The 21,168-nt window shown below is 42.8% G+C and overlaps 1 protein-coding gene across 1 annotated transcript in view; it reads left to right on the top strand.

Moving 5' to 3' along the window:
• RECQL4 (RecQ like helicase 4) overlaps nt 1–21,168 on the top strand; it is a 261,221-nt gene that overhangs the window by 209,888 nt on the left and 30,165 nt on the right. Inside the window, exons 17-22 of the mRNA XM_030220936.1 lie at nt 4,090–4,367; nt 4,660–4,797; nt 8,343–8,544; nt 9,965–10,094; nt 16,372–16,544; nt 19,060–19,246. Of these exons, the coding sequence (XP_030076796.1) occupies nt 4,090–4,367; nt 4,660–4,797; nt 8,343–8,544; nt 9,965–10,094; nt 16,372–16,544; nt 19,060–19,246 (1,108 nt within the window). The remainder of the gene's footprint in view (nt 1–4,089; nt 4,368–4,659; nt 4,798–8,342; nt 8,545–9,964; nt 10,095–16,371; nt 16,545–19,059; nt 19,247–21,168) is intronic.

The raw sequence follows: 21,168 nt of genomic DNA, 5'->3' as shown, positions 1-21,168 counted from the left end.
TCAAGACTGAGAGATGCTATGATTTTACAGGCCTAGTTTGCTTAAAAAGCCTGAACCTGTTTTTCACTGCATTCAATTTGTGACAATTATTTACAATGTTAGATAGATAATCAGTTTATTCAAGGCTATAGGTAAGTCAGGTTCAATGGGTATGAGTAGCTGCACATCATCCGCGTAGATGTAGAACTGAATCAGCTCAGCTAGTGGCTTGAGGTAGAAACTGAACAGAATAGGTGACAGTATCGATCCTTGTGGTACCCTGCAAGTCAGTGCCCATGGTGGCGATGAGTTGCTGCCAAACATTATGGGTTGTTGCCTGTCTGATAGATAGGATCTGAGCCACGCAAGTTCTGTTCCATTGATACTTGTTTCTGCTAGCATGATATCATGATCCACAGAGTCAAAAGCTACTGAGATATCTAGCAGTACTAACACAAAGGCGAATCCCCTGTCTCAATTTCTGTGAAGGCCATCTAGTAGGGATAAGAGGACCATTTCTGTTCCATATCCGGGTCTGAATCCAGATTGACATGGATCTAGCCAGTTTCTCTCTTCTAGCCAATCATTGAGTTGAACACAGACTCTTTGTTCTTTAAGTTTCCCTAGAAATAGGATGTTGGATACTGGCCGGTAACTTTCAAATTACATTTAACACACACAAACGCTGAACACTCATAACAGTCCATTGTTACAGTGACCTCAATGATGACTTGCTAAAAATTGCTTAAACTTAGCTTCTATAAATTCCAGTATTCAGATCCGCTGCCTACACTGACCATGTTTCGCTAAGCTGTGAACCACAGCCACTTCAGGATGCAGACCTGACCACCAAATGCCTCCACTTCTCTCAATGTCTGCTATCATTGAGAGAAGTGACTACTACTACTACTAATCATTTCTATAGCGCTACTAGATGTATGCAGCACTGTACACATTATATGTAGGCACTTTCTCTGTCCCTAGAAGGCTCACAATCTTAAGTTTTTGTACCTGGGACAATGGAGGGTTAAGTGACTTGCCCAAGGTCACAAGGAACTGGAGTGAGAATTGAACCTAGGTTGCCAGGATCAAAGCCTGCTGCACTAACCATTATGCGTAAGTCTGATAGCCGGGGTAGTTTAATAATTACAAGTATGTTGTGTTTTATATGGTTTTAAGGCATGTATGTTTGTGGTTTGACAGGCTTGGTGTAGGGCTCCCCCTTGACAAAGCAAGTATTGCAAAACAGGCAACTTATCAGGGGTTTGAGAGCACACCAGTTTGAAAATAAGATAAGTAACATATTGCCTCAATTTTAACACAATACCAATAATAAAGTGTTAAGAAAATTAAGTATTGGTTGGATGGGGGTAAAGTCTGTGATTAGAATAGATACACGGATAGAGGTTCACCACGAGAGTGAAGTGATACCAACCGTGGTATATTTATGAGACTTATCCATTACAACATAATTGTACCTTGTGATATCCTCTACTGTGTGAGCCGTTTTGAATTGATATTTTAGTAGAGAAATGCCTTTGTATTTTGGCAGTGCACTAACCATTAGGCATTTGGCGGTCAGGTCCACACCCTTAAGCAGCTGTGGCTCACAGCCTAGCAAAACATGGCCCATGTAGGCAGCGGATCTGAGTATTGGGCATTTATAAAAGCTAAGTTTAAGCAATTTTTATATTAAGCAAATTTGTATTTGCAGAATTGAATGTATAAGTATCACACAGTAAAATGAAAGGGCAACATTTGTTTTGTGACTGATGAGGAGCAAGACAAGTCATGGGCAGGTTGGACATGTGAAATGAGTCGTCACTGAGGTCATTTTAACAATGGACTGTTACGAGTGTTGAGTGTGTTTAATATTATAGCTCCCACTTGTTCAGCATTAAGTCTTACCTTTCAAAGGGATTCCACACACACATTTTATGCAGCTCTATGTCTGAATGCATATCTACCCATGACGTTAGAATTTGATCATTTATCTAATAGAAGTTCCACACACATATTTATGAAGCTCTATGTCTGGTCTAAGAGCATATGTACCCATGGCGGTAGTATTTGATCATTTATCTAATACTAGTAAAAAAAGGCCCGTTTCTGAAGGCAAGGAAACGGGCCCTAGGCAGGCAATTTCCCCCCCCCCCCCCCCCCCCCATCGGCGAACCTGTCGCCCCCCCCCCCCCCCGGACCGCCGAAAACCGCCCCCCGCCGCCGTTGTGTACTACCTGTGCTGACGGGGGACCCAAACCCCCGTCAGCCGAAGTGTTGTTGTGCCCTTCGCGTTCCTTCCTCATCTTCTCTGGAAGTTCCTCTGCGTGCATCGTGCATCTGACGTCAGACGCACGCAGAGGAACTTCCAGAGAACATGAGGAAGGAACGCGAAGGGCACAACAACACTTTGGCTGTCGGGGGTTTGGGTCCCCCGTCAGCACAGGTAGTACACAACGGCGGTGGGGGGTGCGACAGGTTCGCGGAGTGGGGGTCGAGGGGGCCGTAGCGTGGGGGGGTGACAGATGATTCCGAGGCAAGGGGAGGAGTAGGGACACACGATGCGCGTGTTTTCCTACTCCTCCCCTTGTCTTGGAATCAGCTGTCAGTGACGTCAGTGCTTGTCTGCCTAGCAGACCACCTCCAGCCTAGGGAGCTACGGTCCCAGGCACAGAACGTTGGAGGTGAGAATTATTATATAGGACTAGAAGTTCCACACATGCATTTATGCAGCTCTATGTTTGGTCTGAGTTCGTATGTACCCATGATGTTAGTATTTGATAAGGGAATGTAGGCATCTATTTTCCTTTATAGCATATGCTCTGGGTGCCCTCTGGGAGTCTCTATATAGATAACACAGTTATAGAATTACTCCCTCTGTTTTATTGAGGTTTGATCTATAGTAGGTCTAAGCGCAACATCGCTTACATGGGTAGCGACTGAACATAAAGAGGATAACAATGAAGTCTTTATTGAAGATACTTAAAAACCGACCTGACACGGCCGTGTTTCGGCCCGAAGGCCAGCCTCAGGGATCTTGGTAAATCTTTGGAAGCACCCTCTCCACTGTGTCCCGGAGATCTTATTTGGAGAGTATGATTTGGGACGTCCTTTTTCACCGGGTCTTCTGAGATTTCTTGCCCATACCTGTGAGCCGATACCGTCCTCCCCCCCCCCCCCCCCCCCCCCCCCACCTCTTTTCCTTTCTCTCTCCCTTGGATTTACCTCACTCTTTTTACTTCTCACGGCTTCGTGAGGTTTTTTTCCTCCTTTTTGGTTGTTTTGTAGCGACTGAACATAGCCAATATCTGGATAATTCAGAAGCCCACCTGCTCCAAACCAAGCTGCTTACTTTACAGATAGCTTTGGCCTGATACTGTCTGTATAGGAGCCATTGGTGAACATGTAGGTTGATTTTGTACATTGTAAACCACTTTGCTGGTACTGAAAGGCAGTATATCAAGTCTAATAAAATATATAGCTTCCTGTGAATATCAGCCCAACTGATTTTAGGTACAAATGTTGGATTTACTAATGTCTCTTTTTCTCAAGTGACTATCTCTTAGAGCAAGGACCATGGTAACTGTAAAGACTGCAGTTAAAACTATCTTTAGTTAAATAGAGTTGTCTCTCTTTGCTGTATGCCCAGGGTGCAATATGGTTCATTTGTATCCTTTAGAAATGAAATCATGTGATCTAAGTGTTTATTATATCTTCAAAATTTCTTATAAACCAGTCTACAAATGCTAACCTTGCTTACAGTACTGTACAACCAGATAAGCATACAGATTATAAAACACCCATAAAAACAATAAATACTAGATAGTGTAGTTCGATATACAGCAGGCAATCGGGAAATGCTGGGTTCTAATCCCAGCTCTGCTATACATTGTGGAATATGGACTATGGTTTATTTATAATTTACTAAATCCACCTTAGTCACTAAAGCAAATCAAGGTGGACTATGACCTTTACTTCCGTGTATATGTTTTTAAACAGCTGGATTTCAGGACTGCATATAAATATTATATTATAATATAAATCCTTGCTCACATGAATGAATTGAATATATGTCAAACAAATATTTATCCGTGTGGTATTATCTCACAGCTAAAAAGAAGATTCGTCAGCCCTTGAAATGGATTGCTGATTCCTACCATGCTGGAATGTCGGCCGCAGAACGACGCCGGGTTCAGAATAACTTTATGAGCGGCCAGCTGCGTATTGTGGTGGCTACGGTAGCCTTTGGTATGGGGCTAGACAAGTCAGATGTGCGTGGTGTGATGCACTATAATATGCCTAAAAACTTTGAAAGTTACGTGCAGGAGATTGGCCGTGCTGGGAGAGATGGAAGGGCTGCACATTGCCACCTGTTTCTGGACCCCAGGGTAAGAAAACATCCATATGAGAATCTGAGATGGCTCTCAATTAAGATCCTAGGTAGCTTAGCCCTGGGACTCCTGTGTGAGTGTGGAGCAAGTTTAAAGTTGGACAGGAATAGAAAGAGAACTGAGAGTTGCCTAAAAAAAAGTCTGTGTATTTGCAGTGCCAGTAAGTGAACCTGTGAGTTCCGTGTGTGGCCTTGTGATCCCAGTAGAAATCTGTCAGAGTTGCAGTTGAAACATATTTGTAGGGTATATTTTATAATAATTGCACAAAGTGTTTGTTTACCTCTTTCAGGGAGAGGATCTGAATGAACTGCGTAGGCACATCTATGCAGACACTGTGGATTATTCAACCATTAAGAAACTAGTACAGAAGGTCTTACCACGGTGCAAGTGCCGAGATATCTGTCTTAAACAGGAAGCACTGAATGAGGTAAAAAAGGAGGCACTCCCAGTAATGCCACGGTAATGCTGTCAAATGGGATGGGGGAGAGGTGATTTTATAACAGCCTTTTTTTTTTTTTAATTCTAAAAACATGCCCATTTTATAAAGGCAACAAAGAGAGGAATAATCGAACGGCGCCGGCGAAATACATGGCCGGCGATGTATTTTGGCGGCGCCGCAAACAGCTGGCCAGACCCGTATTTTCGAAAAAGATGGCTGGCCATCTTTTGTTTCGATAATACGGTTCCGGCCAGCCAAATGCCTTGGATTTGGCCAGGGTTTTAGATGGCCGGCTTTGTTTTTTAGCGATAATGGAAAGTTATGTCGGCCATCTCAAACCCCAGCCAAATTCAAGACATTTGACCGTGGGAGGAGCCAGCATTTTTAGTGCACTGGCCCCCCTGACATGCCAGGACACCAACCAGACTCCCTAGGGGTCACTGCGGTGGACTTCAGAAAAGCTCCCACGTGTAGCTCCCTTACTTTGGGAGCTGAGCCCCCCCAACCCCCCCCCCAAAACCCACTACCCACAAATGTACTGCACCCACTAAAACTGCTCCAGGGACCTGCATACAGCCTCTAGGACTTATTGCTGCTGTATAACTTTGGCACACCAGTTCACACCTGAAGACTAATCTCTCTGAAAAAGTCCTTTCTTGAAATAACCACGTTTACTCACAGTAAACTGCAGATCAGAGGTTGTGCCCCACTGGCAAAGAGTCCCCTGGTACTAAGATGAGCAGTAGGTCAGAGCTGGCACAATGGTGTACAATGCCCTCTTTCAGCACCATTCAAGGAAACAAAACAGGGCACATTCTGACCCAGTAAGCAGGGAGAAAGCACCAGGGGAGTAGAGCCTACCAACTACCAATACCTACACCCACCACAATGCATTGCTGATGTGACTCTGCAGTGCAAATAACAGAAAAGGTATCACACTCACCCCAGAGCCACATCACAAGCAGGAAAAGGCTTTTGGAGGACAGAACACATTCTGCTGTCATGGAGGTGGGTACGGCATTTGAGGCTGGCATACAGGCTGGAAAAAAAGTGTTTAAAGGGGGGGGGGGGGTTGGTGGGAGGGGGTTAGTGACCACTGGGGGAGTATGGGGAGGTCATCTCCGCTTCCTTCCGGTGGTCATGTGGTCAGTTCGGGCACCTTTTTGAAGCTTGGGCCTGAAAAAAAAGGGACCAGGTAAAAGCGGCCAAATGCTCTTCATCGCCGCCTTTTTTTTTTCCATTATGGGCTAAAGCCGGCCATTTCGTAACCCCGCCCATGTCCCGCCTTCGCGTCACTGCCAACATGCCCCCTTGAACTTTCGCCAGCTCTGCGACGGGAAAGCGGCGATGGTGTCAAAAGCGGCTTTCGATTATACCGATTTTGCCGCCGTTGCGGGATCGCCGGCCATCTCCCGATTTGTGTCGGAAGATGGCCAGCGATCACTTTCTAAAATGAGCTGGAGAGTCACCTACATTTTTTTGTACTATAAATTAATAAAAAACTCAGTGGTATATTATATTACAAAAATAAAAATATACATATATTTTTTTTTAACCAAATGAAAGACATTGATTTTATGTATATGAGTTATATGTTTTATCAAGTGGTTATGCTTTCATGATACACGTCTATCAATTCAAAACTATTTAATATATATAACAGATTTATTTTATGTACATTTAAACACATAATATTGTTATTTTTAGGTCATTTATAGAAGTTATAGTTTCTTTTTCGATTGAGCATCTTTTGATTGATTTATTATAACTGTGGGATTTTGGTGTTATATTTATTATATTTTATATTTTATTCATTTTTATTTTTTATATCTTATATTTTGTATTTATGTAATATTTTTATATTTAATGAAGATGCATACAATACAATATATATGTTTATATTATGTTAATTTTTTAATGTTATATTATTTATCTTGTAGCCCCTGAAGCAGCCCTGCTGGGCGAAACATGGCCTGTGTCAGGCTGATTTACACAAATATATATATATCATATATATATTTTATTTGGTTTTCATCAATAAACTACATTTTGTCTCTTAACGATCTTGGAGTTTGCAGATCATCTGCCTTTCTGATTTCTTGGACCCCCCATTTTTTTTGTCAGCACATAACTGAGCAGTGGAGTTTGTTGCCATTAACATTATTAATACCCACAAGAAGTTCTTCCCAGCAGATAAGGGAGCTTTGACCCCAGAGTCAACAGCTATATGTGTATTTGGAAATAGGGGGAAAACAATCCTGTCAATCCTCATGTCCTGAAAAATTAGCCTGGACAGATACCCACACACACCCTTTACAAAGTAAGCTAATTAGCCAGGTTCACTTGGAGAACACTTCCTTTTCAGTTTGCTAGAAGTTAATGGGAAATGGATTTTTCATTAGAATTTGTTGGGTGCTTCTTTCAAATGACCTGGCTTACCCACTTTTAGAAATGAGATGTGTCCCTAAAATATTTTATAACGAAACATTTTGCATTGCATACACATTCAATTTATTGCCACAGAATCCTTCTGTAATTCTGTAGTTTAAGTGTCAGTAGGAAAAGACAAACAAAAGATGTCAGTTGCTAGGAGCTTGAGAGTTCTTTTTGGTGCTGATGCCTTTTGCTAGTTGAAAACTCATGACTCCTAATACTGAAAGAGTAATGACCATCAGACCTCGCCTACTTCCCCATATCCTGGCAAGGGACTTGAGACCATTCGTCACATAAAGTACTTTAGTACAGACCATTAATACCAGTAAAAGTGATCTCACAGTAGCTGCTGTCATGGCATAGCAGTACCTTCAGTATGATTTAATTCAATTTACAAAGCAGAGTACAAAGTTAAAATAAAACAAAGTTTTAAATTTAAAATTACAATAAAATAAAACATAAAATACACATTAAAACAACAAAAAAAGAAAACATAATTAACAATCAGCCACAGAGAAAGCACAATAAAGCAAGTGCCCTGTGTAGTATCAGACTGGGAAATACTAGCCTGGCTTCTGGTTTTCAGGCTAAGCCAGTCTGAGGACGGTGTTAGTCTCTTTCTTGGAAGAAAATCTGAGGAATGGTTGTGTGGTAGCACCTGCTTCCTGGTTTAAGAGCACCAACACAGCAACCCCCAAAAAAGTATATACCCTCCTGATCTGAGCCTGGGGAGCTGTGATGGTGGTTGACTTAGTAGGAGGAGCCAGCTAGGATTATACAAGGGAAATTCTTGCCAGTGGCTATATATCGATGAATCTCCTCTAGAAGTCTAATAGTAGCTGATAATGTGGGAGCTTGAAGGAAAGAAGCAGAATCAGTTGTGAGTGGCAGAAGGGAAAAAGCTTGGTGTTCATAGAGTGAAAGAAGGATGAGCAAATTGAGTACTTAAGTACCCTATGAGTTTGATTGCACTGTGGATCAGAGTAACTCAATGTGGTGTATGGGAGTGCTGGAAGTTTAGAGGTATTTTCTGTCTATTGTTTTCTTCTGATTATAATACTTTTTTCATATTTTCCAATCTACACTCTTTCCTGTAACAGTGCATCGAGGTTGATGATAGTGAGATGATACAAATGTTGGATTATTGTGAGGGAGTCTCAGAAGGGCTATCTGCGGAACAGTCTCCCACACCATTCCCACTGACCAACGTTGAAGGTGGGAAGCAGCAGCGGGTGTGTTACAAACACGAGAGAGCCATCCCCATAGAGCAGACCGTACAGACTCTGGATATCCGAGAGGAAGGTGAAGATTCTTTTTACAGCTCCAAGTGTACAGGGACTGTTGCAGTGATAGCAGGGCCTTAACAGGCCACATATGAATATGACAGCAAGGCCCTCATCTCAGCATGATCCCCATGCAACTACCACTTATTTCTATAGTGCTACTTGATGTACACAGTGCTGTATATGTGGAAGACAATCCCTGATTGACAGAGTTTATAATCTATTCAAGAAAGAGAAACAGATAAACATTGAGGGGTTTCATTTAGTATAGAAAATGATTTTAAAATCACAGGTATTGAACAAGAGAATAAGTGAGTTAAGATTTAAAAGCAGCCTTAAAAATGTTGGCTTTTAGCCTGGATTTGAAGAGAACTAGAGAAGGGAGCATGACATACTAACCTATGAAGTCATTTCAGGCATATGGCATAACAGGGTGGAAGGAATGGAGTCTGGAGTTGGTGGGGGAGGAGAACGCGAATGAGAGAGAATTACCTGATGATTGGAGTTCCCAAAGAAAAGTATTATGGAGAGATAACAGAAAAGAGGTACTGAGTTGCTGCAGAATAAATATGCTTGTAGGCAGGACCTATGAGGTAGGGAAGGGGGGTGCCAACAGGGCCATTTGGCCCTAGTCTCACACAGAAAAGGGGTCTCTGTTTGGAAAAAATATATATATATTTTTTTAAGTGAACAGAAAATCCAGGGGCCTCCTCCTTTTCATTGGCCCATGTTTCTCTGATTCTCTGACAGGCCCTGCTTTTGTAGGTCAATAAGAGAAGTTTGAATTGTGTGCAGAAACAGGGATCCAGTGAAATGACTTGAAAAGAGGAGTTATGTGGGTGTAGCAACACTAGCAGAAGATGTGCATTAGAATTTTAAATAGATTGAAGAGGAGAGAGATGTTTCAGTGGAAGGCTTTAGAGGAACAGTTTGTAGTAGTCCAAGTGATAGGTGATGATAATGTGGATAAGGGTTTTAGTAGTGTATTCAGAAAGAAAGGTATTCATTTTGGTGGTGATATAAAGAAAGAAATGACAGGTTTTAGCAGTCTGTTGGATATGTGTAGAAAAAAAGAGGGAGAAGTAAAAAGGTGAACCCCAAGGTTACAAGCTGAGAACACATAGTAACATAGATGGCGGCAGATAAAAACCTATACGGTCCATCCAGTCTGCTCAACAAGATACAGTATAAGGAATGTATACCTGACCTTGGTTTGTCCTTGCCATTTTCAGGGCACAGACCATAGAAATCTGCCTGGCACTAGCCTTATTCTCCAACTGCTGAAGCTGTCATCGAAGCCCATCCAGATCTGTCCAGCCATGATCAGGGCACAGACCACGAAGGCATAACGGGGCAGACTGGATGGACTGTACTGGGTGTAACAGTGAATCATCTCAAGACCTAACTTTTTTTTTAACCTGTCTCTTGTTTTTCTGCAGGTATAGAGACTCTGCTGTGTTACTTGGAGCTGCATCCACAACACTGGGTGGAGCTGCTGCACCCAACATTGTCTTCCTGTCGTATTGTGTGTTACAGCGGACCTCAACAGCTCAAGATGCTGGGACAAAGGTGAAAGTCTCCTGTGACTGTTAGCAGAACATGATTGATTATTGGCATACATTAACATACAGGCATTTCTGGGGTGATCCGGGAAATTGCAGACCTGTAAGCCTGACGTCAGTGCCAGGCAAAATAGTGGAAACTATTATAAAGAATAAAATTATGGAACTCGTAGACAAGCATGGTTTGATGGGACAGAGTCAGCATGGGTTCAGCCGAGGGAAGTCTTGCCTCATCAATTTGCTTCATTTCTTTGAAGGCGTGAATAAATACGTGATTAAAGGTGAGCCGGTTGAAGTAGTGTATTTAGATTTTCAGGAAACTTTTGATAACGTTCCTCATGAGAGACTTCTGAGAAAATTAAAGAGTCATGGGATAGGAGGCAAGGTTCTGGTATGGATTAGGAATTGGTTATTGGACAGAAAACAGAGCATAGGGCTAAATGGTCATTTCTCTCAATGGAGGAGGGTGAATAGTGGAGTGCCGCAGGGATCTGTACTGGGACTGGTACTATTTAACATATTTATAAATGTTATGGAAATCGGACCGACGAGTGAGGTGATTAAATTTGCAGATGATACAAAACTATTCAAGGTTGTTACAGCACGTGCGGACTGCAAAATATTGCAGGAAGACCTTAGGAAATTGGAAGACTGGGCATCCATTTGGCAGATTAAATTTAATGTGGACAAATGCAAGATGATGCACATTGGAAAGAATAATCCAAATCATAGTTACCTGATGCTAGGGTCCACCTTTGGGGTCAGCACTCAAGAAAAAGATCTAGGTGTTGTTGTAGATAATATGCTGAAATCTTCTGCTCAGTGTGTCAATGGCCAAAACAGCAAACAGGACTCTAGGAATTATTAAGAAAGGGATGGTGATTAAGACCGAAAATACTATAATGCCTTTTTACTGCTCCATGGTGCATCCACACCTTGAATATTGCGTTCAGTTCTGCTCGCTGTATCTCAAAAAAGATATAGCAAAAAAGGTTCAATGAAGAGCGACCAGAATGATAAAGGGGATGGAGGTCTACAAAATCCTGAGTGGTGTAGAATGAGTAGAAGTAAATCAATTTATTACTCATTCCAAAAGTACAAAGACTAGGGGACACTCGAGGAAGTTACATGGAAATACTTTTAAAACAAATAGGAGGAAATATTTTTTCACTCAACGAATAGTTAAGCTCTGGAACTCCTTGCTGGAGGATGTGGTAACAGCAGTTAGTGTATCTGGGTTTAAAAAAGGTTTGGACAAATTCCTAGAGGAAATGTCCATAGCCTGCTATTGAGATAAACATGGGAAGCAACTGCTTGCCCTGGGATTTGTAGTATGTAGTGTTGCCACGATATGGGTTTCTGCCAGGTACTTGTGACCTGGCTTGGCTACTGTTTGGAAAACAGGATACTGGGGCTAGATGGACCATTGGTATGACCCAGTATGGCTACTCTTATAGTCTTATTTTTCATTTTTCCAACTAGAACATTCAAAGCATGTTATGGGTCAGTGTTAACATTAAAATAGCCATACTGGGTCAGACCAGTGGTCCATCTAGCCCAGTATCCTGTTAACAACAGTGACCAAGCCAGGCCACAAGTACCTGGCAGAAACCCAAATAGAAGCAACATTCCATGCTACCAATCCTAGGGCAAGCAGTGGTTTCCCTATGTCTAGCTCAATAGCAGACTAGACTTTTTCTCCGGGAACTTGTCCAAACCTTTTATTAAACCCAGATATGCTAACTGCTGGTACCACATCCTCTGGCAACAAGTTTCAGAGCTTATAACTATTCATTGAGTGAAAAAAATATTCTCCAAGTACAAGAAGACTTTCATATTCTCACATCTGTGTGATGTCATTCGACAGAGCCCTGTGTGGGCGCTGACTAGCTAATAAGGTAGAAAGTTCTAGCAGTGTCCCAGTTTGAATGCGCTGGTGCCTTCCCTCCAGTCTCAATTTTTCGCGAAGCTGAGAGGACACATTTTTGTGTTCTCTCTCACGCTGCGCTTCTTATTCTGCGAGTGCCTTCCTGTGCGGGTATTTTTCATCATCTTATTATTTTTCTTCAATTTTGCTCATTCCCTTTTTTTAGTTATATTTTGGCTCTTTTAAGTTTCATTTATTTTCACATGTGGTTGCGCAATTAGGACGCAGCCTCATCCTCAATTTGAACACTGCCCCCTTTTTTCTTGGTTCAAGATTGAGAAGTTTAATTTGGCCAGAAATTTTTTTTCAGTGTCACAGAAGATGCGCCAAGTGTAGATGCGTGATTTGTGCCTTGGACCCGCACAATCGGTGCATCGGTTGCCTTGGGCCAGATCAAGACCCCTCTGTTTGTGCTCTCTGTTTACAAATGCAGATGAAAACTCAGGGGTGTAACTGGCTCAAATAGAGCATCTTTTTGGCTCTTCGAAGGCCAGGGCATCGACCTCCATGGCTGCTCCAACTTTGGCGTTTGCTGGGAGAGCACCAGCATCAAATTGGTCACCTGCTTCGGCGCCGGGCGCTGTTGGCAGGCCCTGGGACCAGTCAGTATTGGACCCGACACCGAGAACCCATATGGATTTGGCGGCATCCTCATCAGCACTGGAGGATCGAGGCTGTATGCATTGGGGGAAGAACAATAAGCATAAGCATCAGTCTTCCTTGATTCACGGTGCTGGGAGCACGCCTCCGATACCCGAGGAGTGCCACTGCTGGGAAGAGCACTCCACCTCCATGGAAGAGGTGCCAGTGCACAAGTCACCAAGCGGTTTGGTCCCCGTCACCAGTTTGGCACCGACATCATTTCAGTCTGCCTCTGCCCCAGCTACTATGCCTTTTTTCCGATGCCCACCTTTGATGAGCAGTTCTGCAGCATGCTCCAGGAGGAGCTGGGGCAGTTGCTGCTGGGGGCTCCTGCTTTGGCATCGAGGGTGCTTGCGCCACTGCCTGAACTACCCCAGGCCCTCTTCGAGACTCCATCTGTGCCAGTGCCCAGATCTTCGATGCTAGCACCTCATTGGAGTATGGTGAAAAGTCTGATTGGGCCTGCTCGTGGGAGTCAGATGAGGATTCACATTACTTCTCAGACGAAGAGTCATAAGGAATTCCATCTGATCCCTCTCCTCCTCAAAAGAGACGAAAATCTAAACCAGAGGCTCTCTCTTTCACCAGTTTTGTGGGAAAGATGGCTGTGGCCGTCCCGTTTAAGTTGGAGACGGAGGAGGAACCCAGTGCAGAGATGTCTGTTCTGGACTATAGGTCTCCTCCCAAGGAAGGGGTCACCGTACCATTGCGTCCTATCCTTAAGGATGCACTGTTAAAGAACTGGGAGTCTTCCCTCACAGTGCAGGTCACACCTAAGAAGGTGAATATGCAGTATCATGTCCAGAATGTTCCTGGATTTGAGAAGGCACAATTGCCACACAACTCCATGATGATCAAATCTGCTCTCAAATGGGCCAAAGAGTTCTCGGCCTCATGCCTTGGTGCCCCCTGGGACAAGAGGCTAGGACTTTGGATTCATTTGGGAGGAAAACTTTTCTGGCCTCGATGCTCGTTGCCCACATTCAGTCATACCAGCTCTACACGAGCGTTTACTTGGAGTCTCTGGTGAACAGTACACTGACTCTGGCGGACTCTTTCTCTTTGGAGCAGGCTGCATATCTTCGCCAGCTGGCCAACAAGCAGATGACGTGTAGGCATTATCTGGCAAGGGGCGCCTATGATACTTTTTATGTTGCATCCGGGCTTTCTGGCATGGGTGTGGGGATGCGCAGATTTTCGTGGCTTTGCGTCTCTGACTTTGAACCAGCTGTTCAGGAGTGGTTGTCGGATGTGCTGTGCCGTGCCGAGGGGACAACTTGTTTGAAGAGAAAGTGAAGGAGGGCACTGACCTTATTAAGAAATGTATGGATACTATCCATGCTCTCTCTCAGCGTACTCCATCTGCATCTACTTCAGCTAGAAGATTTTTGACTGGGTCTAGGTGGTGGTCCTACTACTCTCAAAGGTGTAGATTCCCACCTCCTGCTTGTTCCACTCAGGCCCAGCATCCCAAGCCTAACCAACCCCGTCCTCAGTAGTCCCAGCCTTTTCCCCAATCAAAGCTGGGCACAGGCATTTGACTGGCTCTAGCAGAGCACAGCAGCATAAAAAGTATCCTGGTCAGAGGGAGGCTTATTTTTTATCAATAGAGATGGCCCCTTGTAACTTCCAACTGGTGGGTTCTTCAAATTGCCCTTCTCGGGTACGCACTGAATTGGCATCAGATATCTCCAAATTGCCCACTGAAAGCGTCTTCATCAGCTCTCAGCACAAGCAGGTACTTGCAGGTGAACTCTCCGCCATTCTACAAGCCCAAGCAGTCAAATCCGTACCACCAGGGGAAGAACAGAAGGGATTGTATTCCAGGTACTTCATTGTGCCCAAAAAAGAGGGGATACTGGCCCATCCTAGACCTAAGGGACCTGAACAAATTCCTAATCAAGGAAAAGTTTGGGATGCTTTTCCTGGGCACCCTTCTTCCTCTAATTCACAAAAACGACTGATTATGCTCTTTGGATTTGAAGGATGCCTATACCCACATTTCAATACTTCCAAGTCACAGGAAGTATCACAGATTTCGAGTGGGAAAGCGCCACTACCAATATCGCATCCTGCCTTTTGGCCTGTTGTCTGCACCCAGAGTTTTCACCAAGTGTCTGGCAGTAGTCTCAGTGTATCTACACAGACTGGAGGGTGTATGTATTTCCCTTCCTGGATGATTGACTGGCCAAGAACACATCTCAGGAAGGAGTCAATGCAGATGACTATTCAGTATTAGAGCTACTGGGGTTTGTCATCAATTACCCTAAGTCCCACCTACACCCAGTTTGTCAATTGGAGCACATAGGAGCCCTGCTAGATTCAGGGCAGGCTCGGACATTCCTTTCTGAAGCAGAACCTATACCTTAGTAACGCGTGCCTAACAGATAAGGCCTCCGCCATGCATGTCACTCCCATGGCACGACTCCACTTGAGAGCGGCCCAGTGGACCTTAGCGTCCCAGTGGTCTCAGATGACAGGGAACCTAACGGATGTCATTCGGAACTGGCCCACACCCTTCTCTAGTGGTCAATTCAGTCCATTTTAACTCTGGGATTTCCATTCCAAATTCCACTGCATCGGAAGGTGTTGACAACAGATGCATCCAAGCTGGGTTGGGGAGCTCATGTAGATGGGCTTCATACTCAGGGTCGGTGGTCTGCTCAAGAGGTTCAGTTCCACATCAGTCTTCTCGAGCACAGGTCTATTTGGAATGTTCTAAAGGCTTTCAGAGATTGAATGAGAATAATTTGGTTCTGGAGTCAGACAACCAGGTTGTGATGTTCTATGTGAACAAGCATGGGGGGTATAGGATCTTACCCCTTGTGACAGGAAGTGGTGGGCATGTGGCAGTGGGCCCTACTTCACAGGATAGACCTCAGTGCCACTTACTTACCCAGCAAGAACAACCTGGTAGACAGATTGAGAGGATACTGCAACCGCATGAGTGGTCTCTAAACACTTCTGTTCCTTCCCACACCTTCTAGTCCCATTCATCTTCTGCTCCCTCTCTCTCCCCCAAGTCCCACTCATCGTCTTCTCTTTTCCCCTTCCCCCCACACCCCTAGTCGCATCATCTTCTGCTCCTTCTCCCTCCCTCCCTCCCACCCACACCCCCCAGTCCCATCCATTGATTGAAAAAGTATTTCCTCCTATTTGTTTTAAAAGTATTACCATGCACCTTCATTAAGTGTCCCCTAGTCTTTGTACTTTTTGAAAGAGTAGAAAATCAATTCACTTTTACCTATTCTACACCACTCAGGATTTTGTAGACCTCAATCATATCTCTCCTCAGCCATCTTTTCCAAGCTGAAGAGCCCTAACCTCTTTAGCCTTTCCTCATAGAAGAGGAGTTCCATCCCTTTTATAATTTTGGTCACTCTTCTTTGAACCTTTTCTAATTTCACTATATCTTTTTTAAGATACAGCGACCAGAATTGAATGCAAGAGATCGCACCATGAAGCAGTACAGAGGCATTATAGCATTCTTGGTCTTATTTACCTTCCCTTTCCTAATAATTCCTAGCATCCTGTTTGCTTTTTTGGCCACTGACTCACACTGGACAGAAGATTTTGTAGAGTCTCAAACTTACATATGCAATACAAAAGGTGGAGGGGGTAACAGCTAGATTAAGAATTGTTGATTACTTGTTTTCTTCTCTCTCTCTCTCTCTCTCTCTCTCTCTCTCTCTCTCTCTCTCTGTCCTGTTTTTAGATGTCCTCCCATTGCTGTCTGTCTGGCACAAGGACGTCTAGCAGGAATTGATCATACACAATCTAGCTCCATAGAATTTAATGTTGTGGAATTAGCTGACTCCATGGGGTGGGAAGTTTTGCCAGTGAAGAGAGCTCTATGGCAGCTTCAGTGGAATACACAGGTTCAAAAAGGTAAGTCCTCTGATCCTCAGGATTTCATAAAAGAGGCTTCTCCCATTCACCAGACCCCTCATCTGCCAGTAGGAAATGCGCCATTCCTTATATTGCTAGACCAGTCCAGACACATGGGGTTTATGCCACCTTGCTAGCAGATGGATACAGAGCATAACTGTTCCAGTGATTATGACACTGCTGTAAGGAGCAATGCAGCCAGTATTTTCTGTCTCCAGCTGGATTAACTCCACACCTGAAAAACAGCTGTATAAAACCAATCCAGGAGCAACTAACCAATGGAAATAGGGTCTGTGCAACATGAGGTAACAGCATGAACTGTCAAAGAGCAGAGAAGAATCAGAGTGCTGCTTCTGGCATCTGAGAAGTCAACCCAGAGAACATGGATTGAATATGCTTCACCTACCTCTCATTTGTTATCTCTTAAAAACAAAACTGAAAGACGTGTCAGCCACTGGAAAACTCCAGTCTGAATTAGCACTGAAGCCAGAGGCTGAGGTGTAGCAGACACTGAGAGGCCAAAATTCTGGAAACACTGAGAAGAAGTATAACATAAGGCTGAAGCATATTAGCCTCTATGAGACCAAAGTACAGTCAACACTCTAAGGCTGAGGGATAACTGAAACTGTGAGACTAAGACAGAGCAGAGAGTGCTAGACTGAAGGTCAGCTGGTATGAAAAGGCTGATGTAAATCTGTTATGGTGAGGGTAATAAACTAAAGCCCATCAGATAGACGCTGAAACACAGGAGATACTGAGATGCTGAATTCCAAACAATACCATCATTTGAATTATAGCAGATGTTGCTATTGAGAAAAAGGGAGTGCAGGTGATCCTGTGAGGCTTATATTGTGAGGCCAAGTGCAACTGATTTCATGAGGGTAGGTGTAGTAGATACCCCAGGGCCAAAGTGCAGCCATTCCAGTGAGGCTAAGGCACAAATGATCAAATGAGACTGAAGTAAAGCTGATCCAGTGAGTACCACATGCATGCTTATCTGTTGGTTGGTGAGAAGTTGTGTGTATGCATTTGGTGCAAGAAGCTCCTAGTTCTTAGAGAATTAGTCCAATCTCTGGAGTGGCAGAGCAGAAGTTGCCGAAGCAGACAGGTTATAGAGGAGACTTACAGGGATATAGTAGTAAGGTAAAAAAATATGGAGTGGAATTTATCAAATTATATAGAAATATATACACACCTAAACCCCACTAGATATAGGTGCTACATTTCAATAACAATGCAACAATTTTAAAAAATTGGAGGAAAAAGCTTCAGATCAGCAGTTTCTTACAGTTAATAAGTAGACTGCATTATGGATGATCTCACTGGCAAAAACCAACCAAAAGAATTGAGAGGAAGGTTTATTTTCATTGTAAAAATTCCACTCAAAAATGAAATGGCAGACTTTCATAGCAATATTTCCTGTGATAATGCACAATATATTGTACACTTTATTGTTTGAGAAGAATTGCTTGATGTGATTTGTTTCAAAGTATTCTCAGAAAAAAAACAGCAAATTGGAGGTTTTTTAGATGAGTGATTAAATTGCCGCTAAAGTGGGATTCCCTTATCCACCATTTTGTGGGTTTGAGTGAATGTTCGTGCAACGTCTGAGGTCTTTTTCCTGTAGCTTAAGATAAGAGGTGAATTTGGTAGGTCCACTCAGTATTAATGTCATGATGTAGGACATCCCATGTATGCTGAATAGAACATGTTAGATAATTCTGGTACCTACTAGGAAGCACTCTGATACATAATAACATAGTAGAGGACGGCAGAAAAAGACCTGCACGGTCCACCCAGTCTGCCCAACAAGATAAACTCACGTGTGCCATTTTTTGTGTATACCTTACCTTGATTTGTACCTATCTTTTTCAGGGCACAGACTGTATAAGTCTGCCCAGCACTAGCCCCGCCCCCCAACCACCACCCGCTGATAGAGGGTGGAGGGAATCTACTCTGTAGATAATGAGGAGACTGGCACCTACAAGACGTCATGAGCAAGAGTTGCTATGGTTGTGTAGAGATAGTACTGGGTCAGCTGCACCCTGGGTGAGAACATCCAAAGGAGGGGGCTAGGGAAAGTTTGGGGAAAATGCAAAGTCATCTAATAAGATGCACTCTGAGCACATCTTGTTTATAGTTAGAGTTTGAGAATATGTGAAGTCATTTTGATCAACTGATAAGGTCCAAGAACCCTGGTGGCAAAGCTGGGGTCCATTGAAATGAATAGGATGAAAATAGTATAAACCACCGGCTCTGGCACAGACCGTATAAGTCTGCCCAGCACTATCCCCACCTCCCAACCACCAGCCCTGCCTCCCACCACCGGCTAAGCTATGCTCCCTCTGATGTCACCCGTATGTGGGGACTGATACCTTGTTTGTCCTGGGAGAACCAAAGATTTTGTTGAATAGTGGAACCTGTCATATTATGATAACCTTGAAAGCTCTGTACCAAAGTTCTTGTGTGCAAAGAATGAAGCCACCTTCTCTTTTCTTGGGTCCCTCCCCCCTAGGATTCCAGGGTACTGGTAGGAGTGGTGTCTTGGCAGAGTTCAATAACCTCTCCTTTCACTTCCGCTCCTATGGAGATCTCACTGATGATGAATTTGACTCCGTGTGTGAGTTTTTATATCGCAGGGTGGCTGCTCATGAAAAATCTGCACTTTACCAACTGCAAGCTTGTTTCCAAACTTTCACAAGGTGAGTGGTTGCTATTCCTAGGTTTATACAGGCCATATAAGTCACATTTCATAGAAATTGCTGGGAGTGTTGTTCTTTAAATTTGTTTCTGCATTTATATAATGTCCTAAACCAGATTCCTGTACATCTAATTACAGTATATTTCTCTTACCCTGAGAGCTTAACGTTTAAGCGGGTAAATGAAGCATCAGGAGATCAAGCCTTACAAATTTAGTTGACGGGAGGAGCAAAATTTGAACACTGCTCAAATGGTTCCTAGCCCATTACTGTAACCCATAGGCTGTTCTGTCTCCCCTTGAAAAAAGAATACAAAAGTGTGAAAAAAAATAGCCTTAGGGCTATTGGGAAAAAATTTTTTGACATGCTATAAATATCCTGAAGAAGCCGTGAGGTGAAATGGTGGCCCTGTTGAGTTTTAAGATAAGTGCTTTTTAGTTTTGAAATCTTAAGTGCCATTCAGGTTGGTTTATAATTAAAAAGTGAAAAGAACAGTTTATAAAGAAAATGTTTGCGTATGTTTTTGACCAATGAAAGAAAATGTGGAGTTCTTTAAGAGCAATACATTTGGGCAAGCTCTGGACATCTGAGATTTTTTCCTCCCTGTTTAATAACAGTTGTGTATTATTAAAGGTTGTTAGTGGACAATTTCTGCACTTTGCACTGTGAACATATTTGTTGTGATTCTCTTGACTATGGCAGATAAAGACCATCTGGCCTATCATATTCCATGGGCAAAGAACTGGATTTGCCACATAACATCTCAGCGCTACCCCTAATACCCATTCTGAGGTAACTTCATGGACACTGGGAAGGTCCTGCCTATACCCACACACCTGTTCTCCACACCAACTGGCACGTGTGTGCCTCTGGGCCAGTACCTTAGTGGTTTATAAAGACACTGAAATCCTACAAAACCAAGAGGTCTCACAAAAGGCAAGCCTATAACTAGGCACCTTTGTACATATATATGTGTATAAGGTAGCACTTACACTATTCTATAATGGTATACAGAAGACATACAGACAGTATCTCCCACAGTACCATTCCTTCTCCTGAATAGGCTGGGTCAATGAATATATTGGAGAAAGTGTTTCAAAGTAATAGGCTCTCCTGCTGGATAAGGGAAATAGGGTGAGGCTGGCCACGTCGGAGAGGCTTTTATATGAAGTAAGAAGGAAAGATAAGTTTTCCAATGATTAATTTCAATATTTGAATCCATAAAGAGAGCATTTAAATTATATAATAGAAAGGAATTATTTAATAGAGTGGACTTTATATGCTTTTATTTAAAAAGAAATAAATAAAAGAAGGGATGTTTTTTTTAGCCTATGATTAAATAACAGGCACCCTGAAGAGAAAGATATAGCTATTTAGATTCTGAGGTTTTTTCCAACCTAGGTAATTGTATTGTGGTGTAATACAGTGCTTATATTACATTAACTGTTAGGATGCAAGGCAGATTACATAAAAGAACAACTTTACATTAGAAGGAATATACAGAAAAAGTAAGAACTTTACACAATTTCACTATATATAAAAAGTCAAAATAGATCCATCAACTTTACCTCACTTATTGTATTTGTTTTTTTTCTTGGTTATTTTACTATTGTTATGCTGTTAACAAAATTGTAAGTTTTATGTTAAACTGTACCTGCTGTACACTGCCTTGGGTGTATCTCTTCATAAAGGTGGTTAATAAATACCAATAAATAAACTTAGTCCAAAACTAAATTACAATCATTGGTTTGAAAACATATATGTTTTAAGCACCTTTCAAAAAAGAATGTATAATGGAATTTGGCAAATCTGAACAGGAATTCTGTTCCATATTTTACTGCTCTGATAAATAAATGAACGTTCCCAAATAGACCCCATATCTTACATTTTTCATTGAAGGAAAATCTAAATTTAGTTTTTGGGCA

The sequence above is a fragment of the Microcaecilia unicolor genome, chromosome 1 (genome assembly GCF_901765095.1).
Source record: "Microcaecilia unicolor chromosome 1, aMicUni1.1, whole genome shotgun sequence".
NCBI classification, from domain to species: Eukaryota; Metazoa; Chordata; class Amphibia; order Gymnophiona; family Siphonopidae; genus Microcaecilia; species Microcaecilia unicolor.
This window is presented reverse-complemented; position numbering and strand designations above follow the sequence as displayed.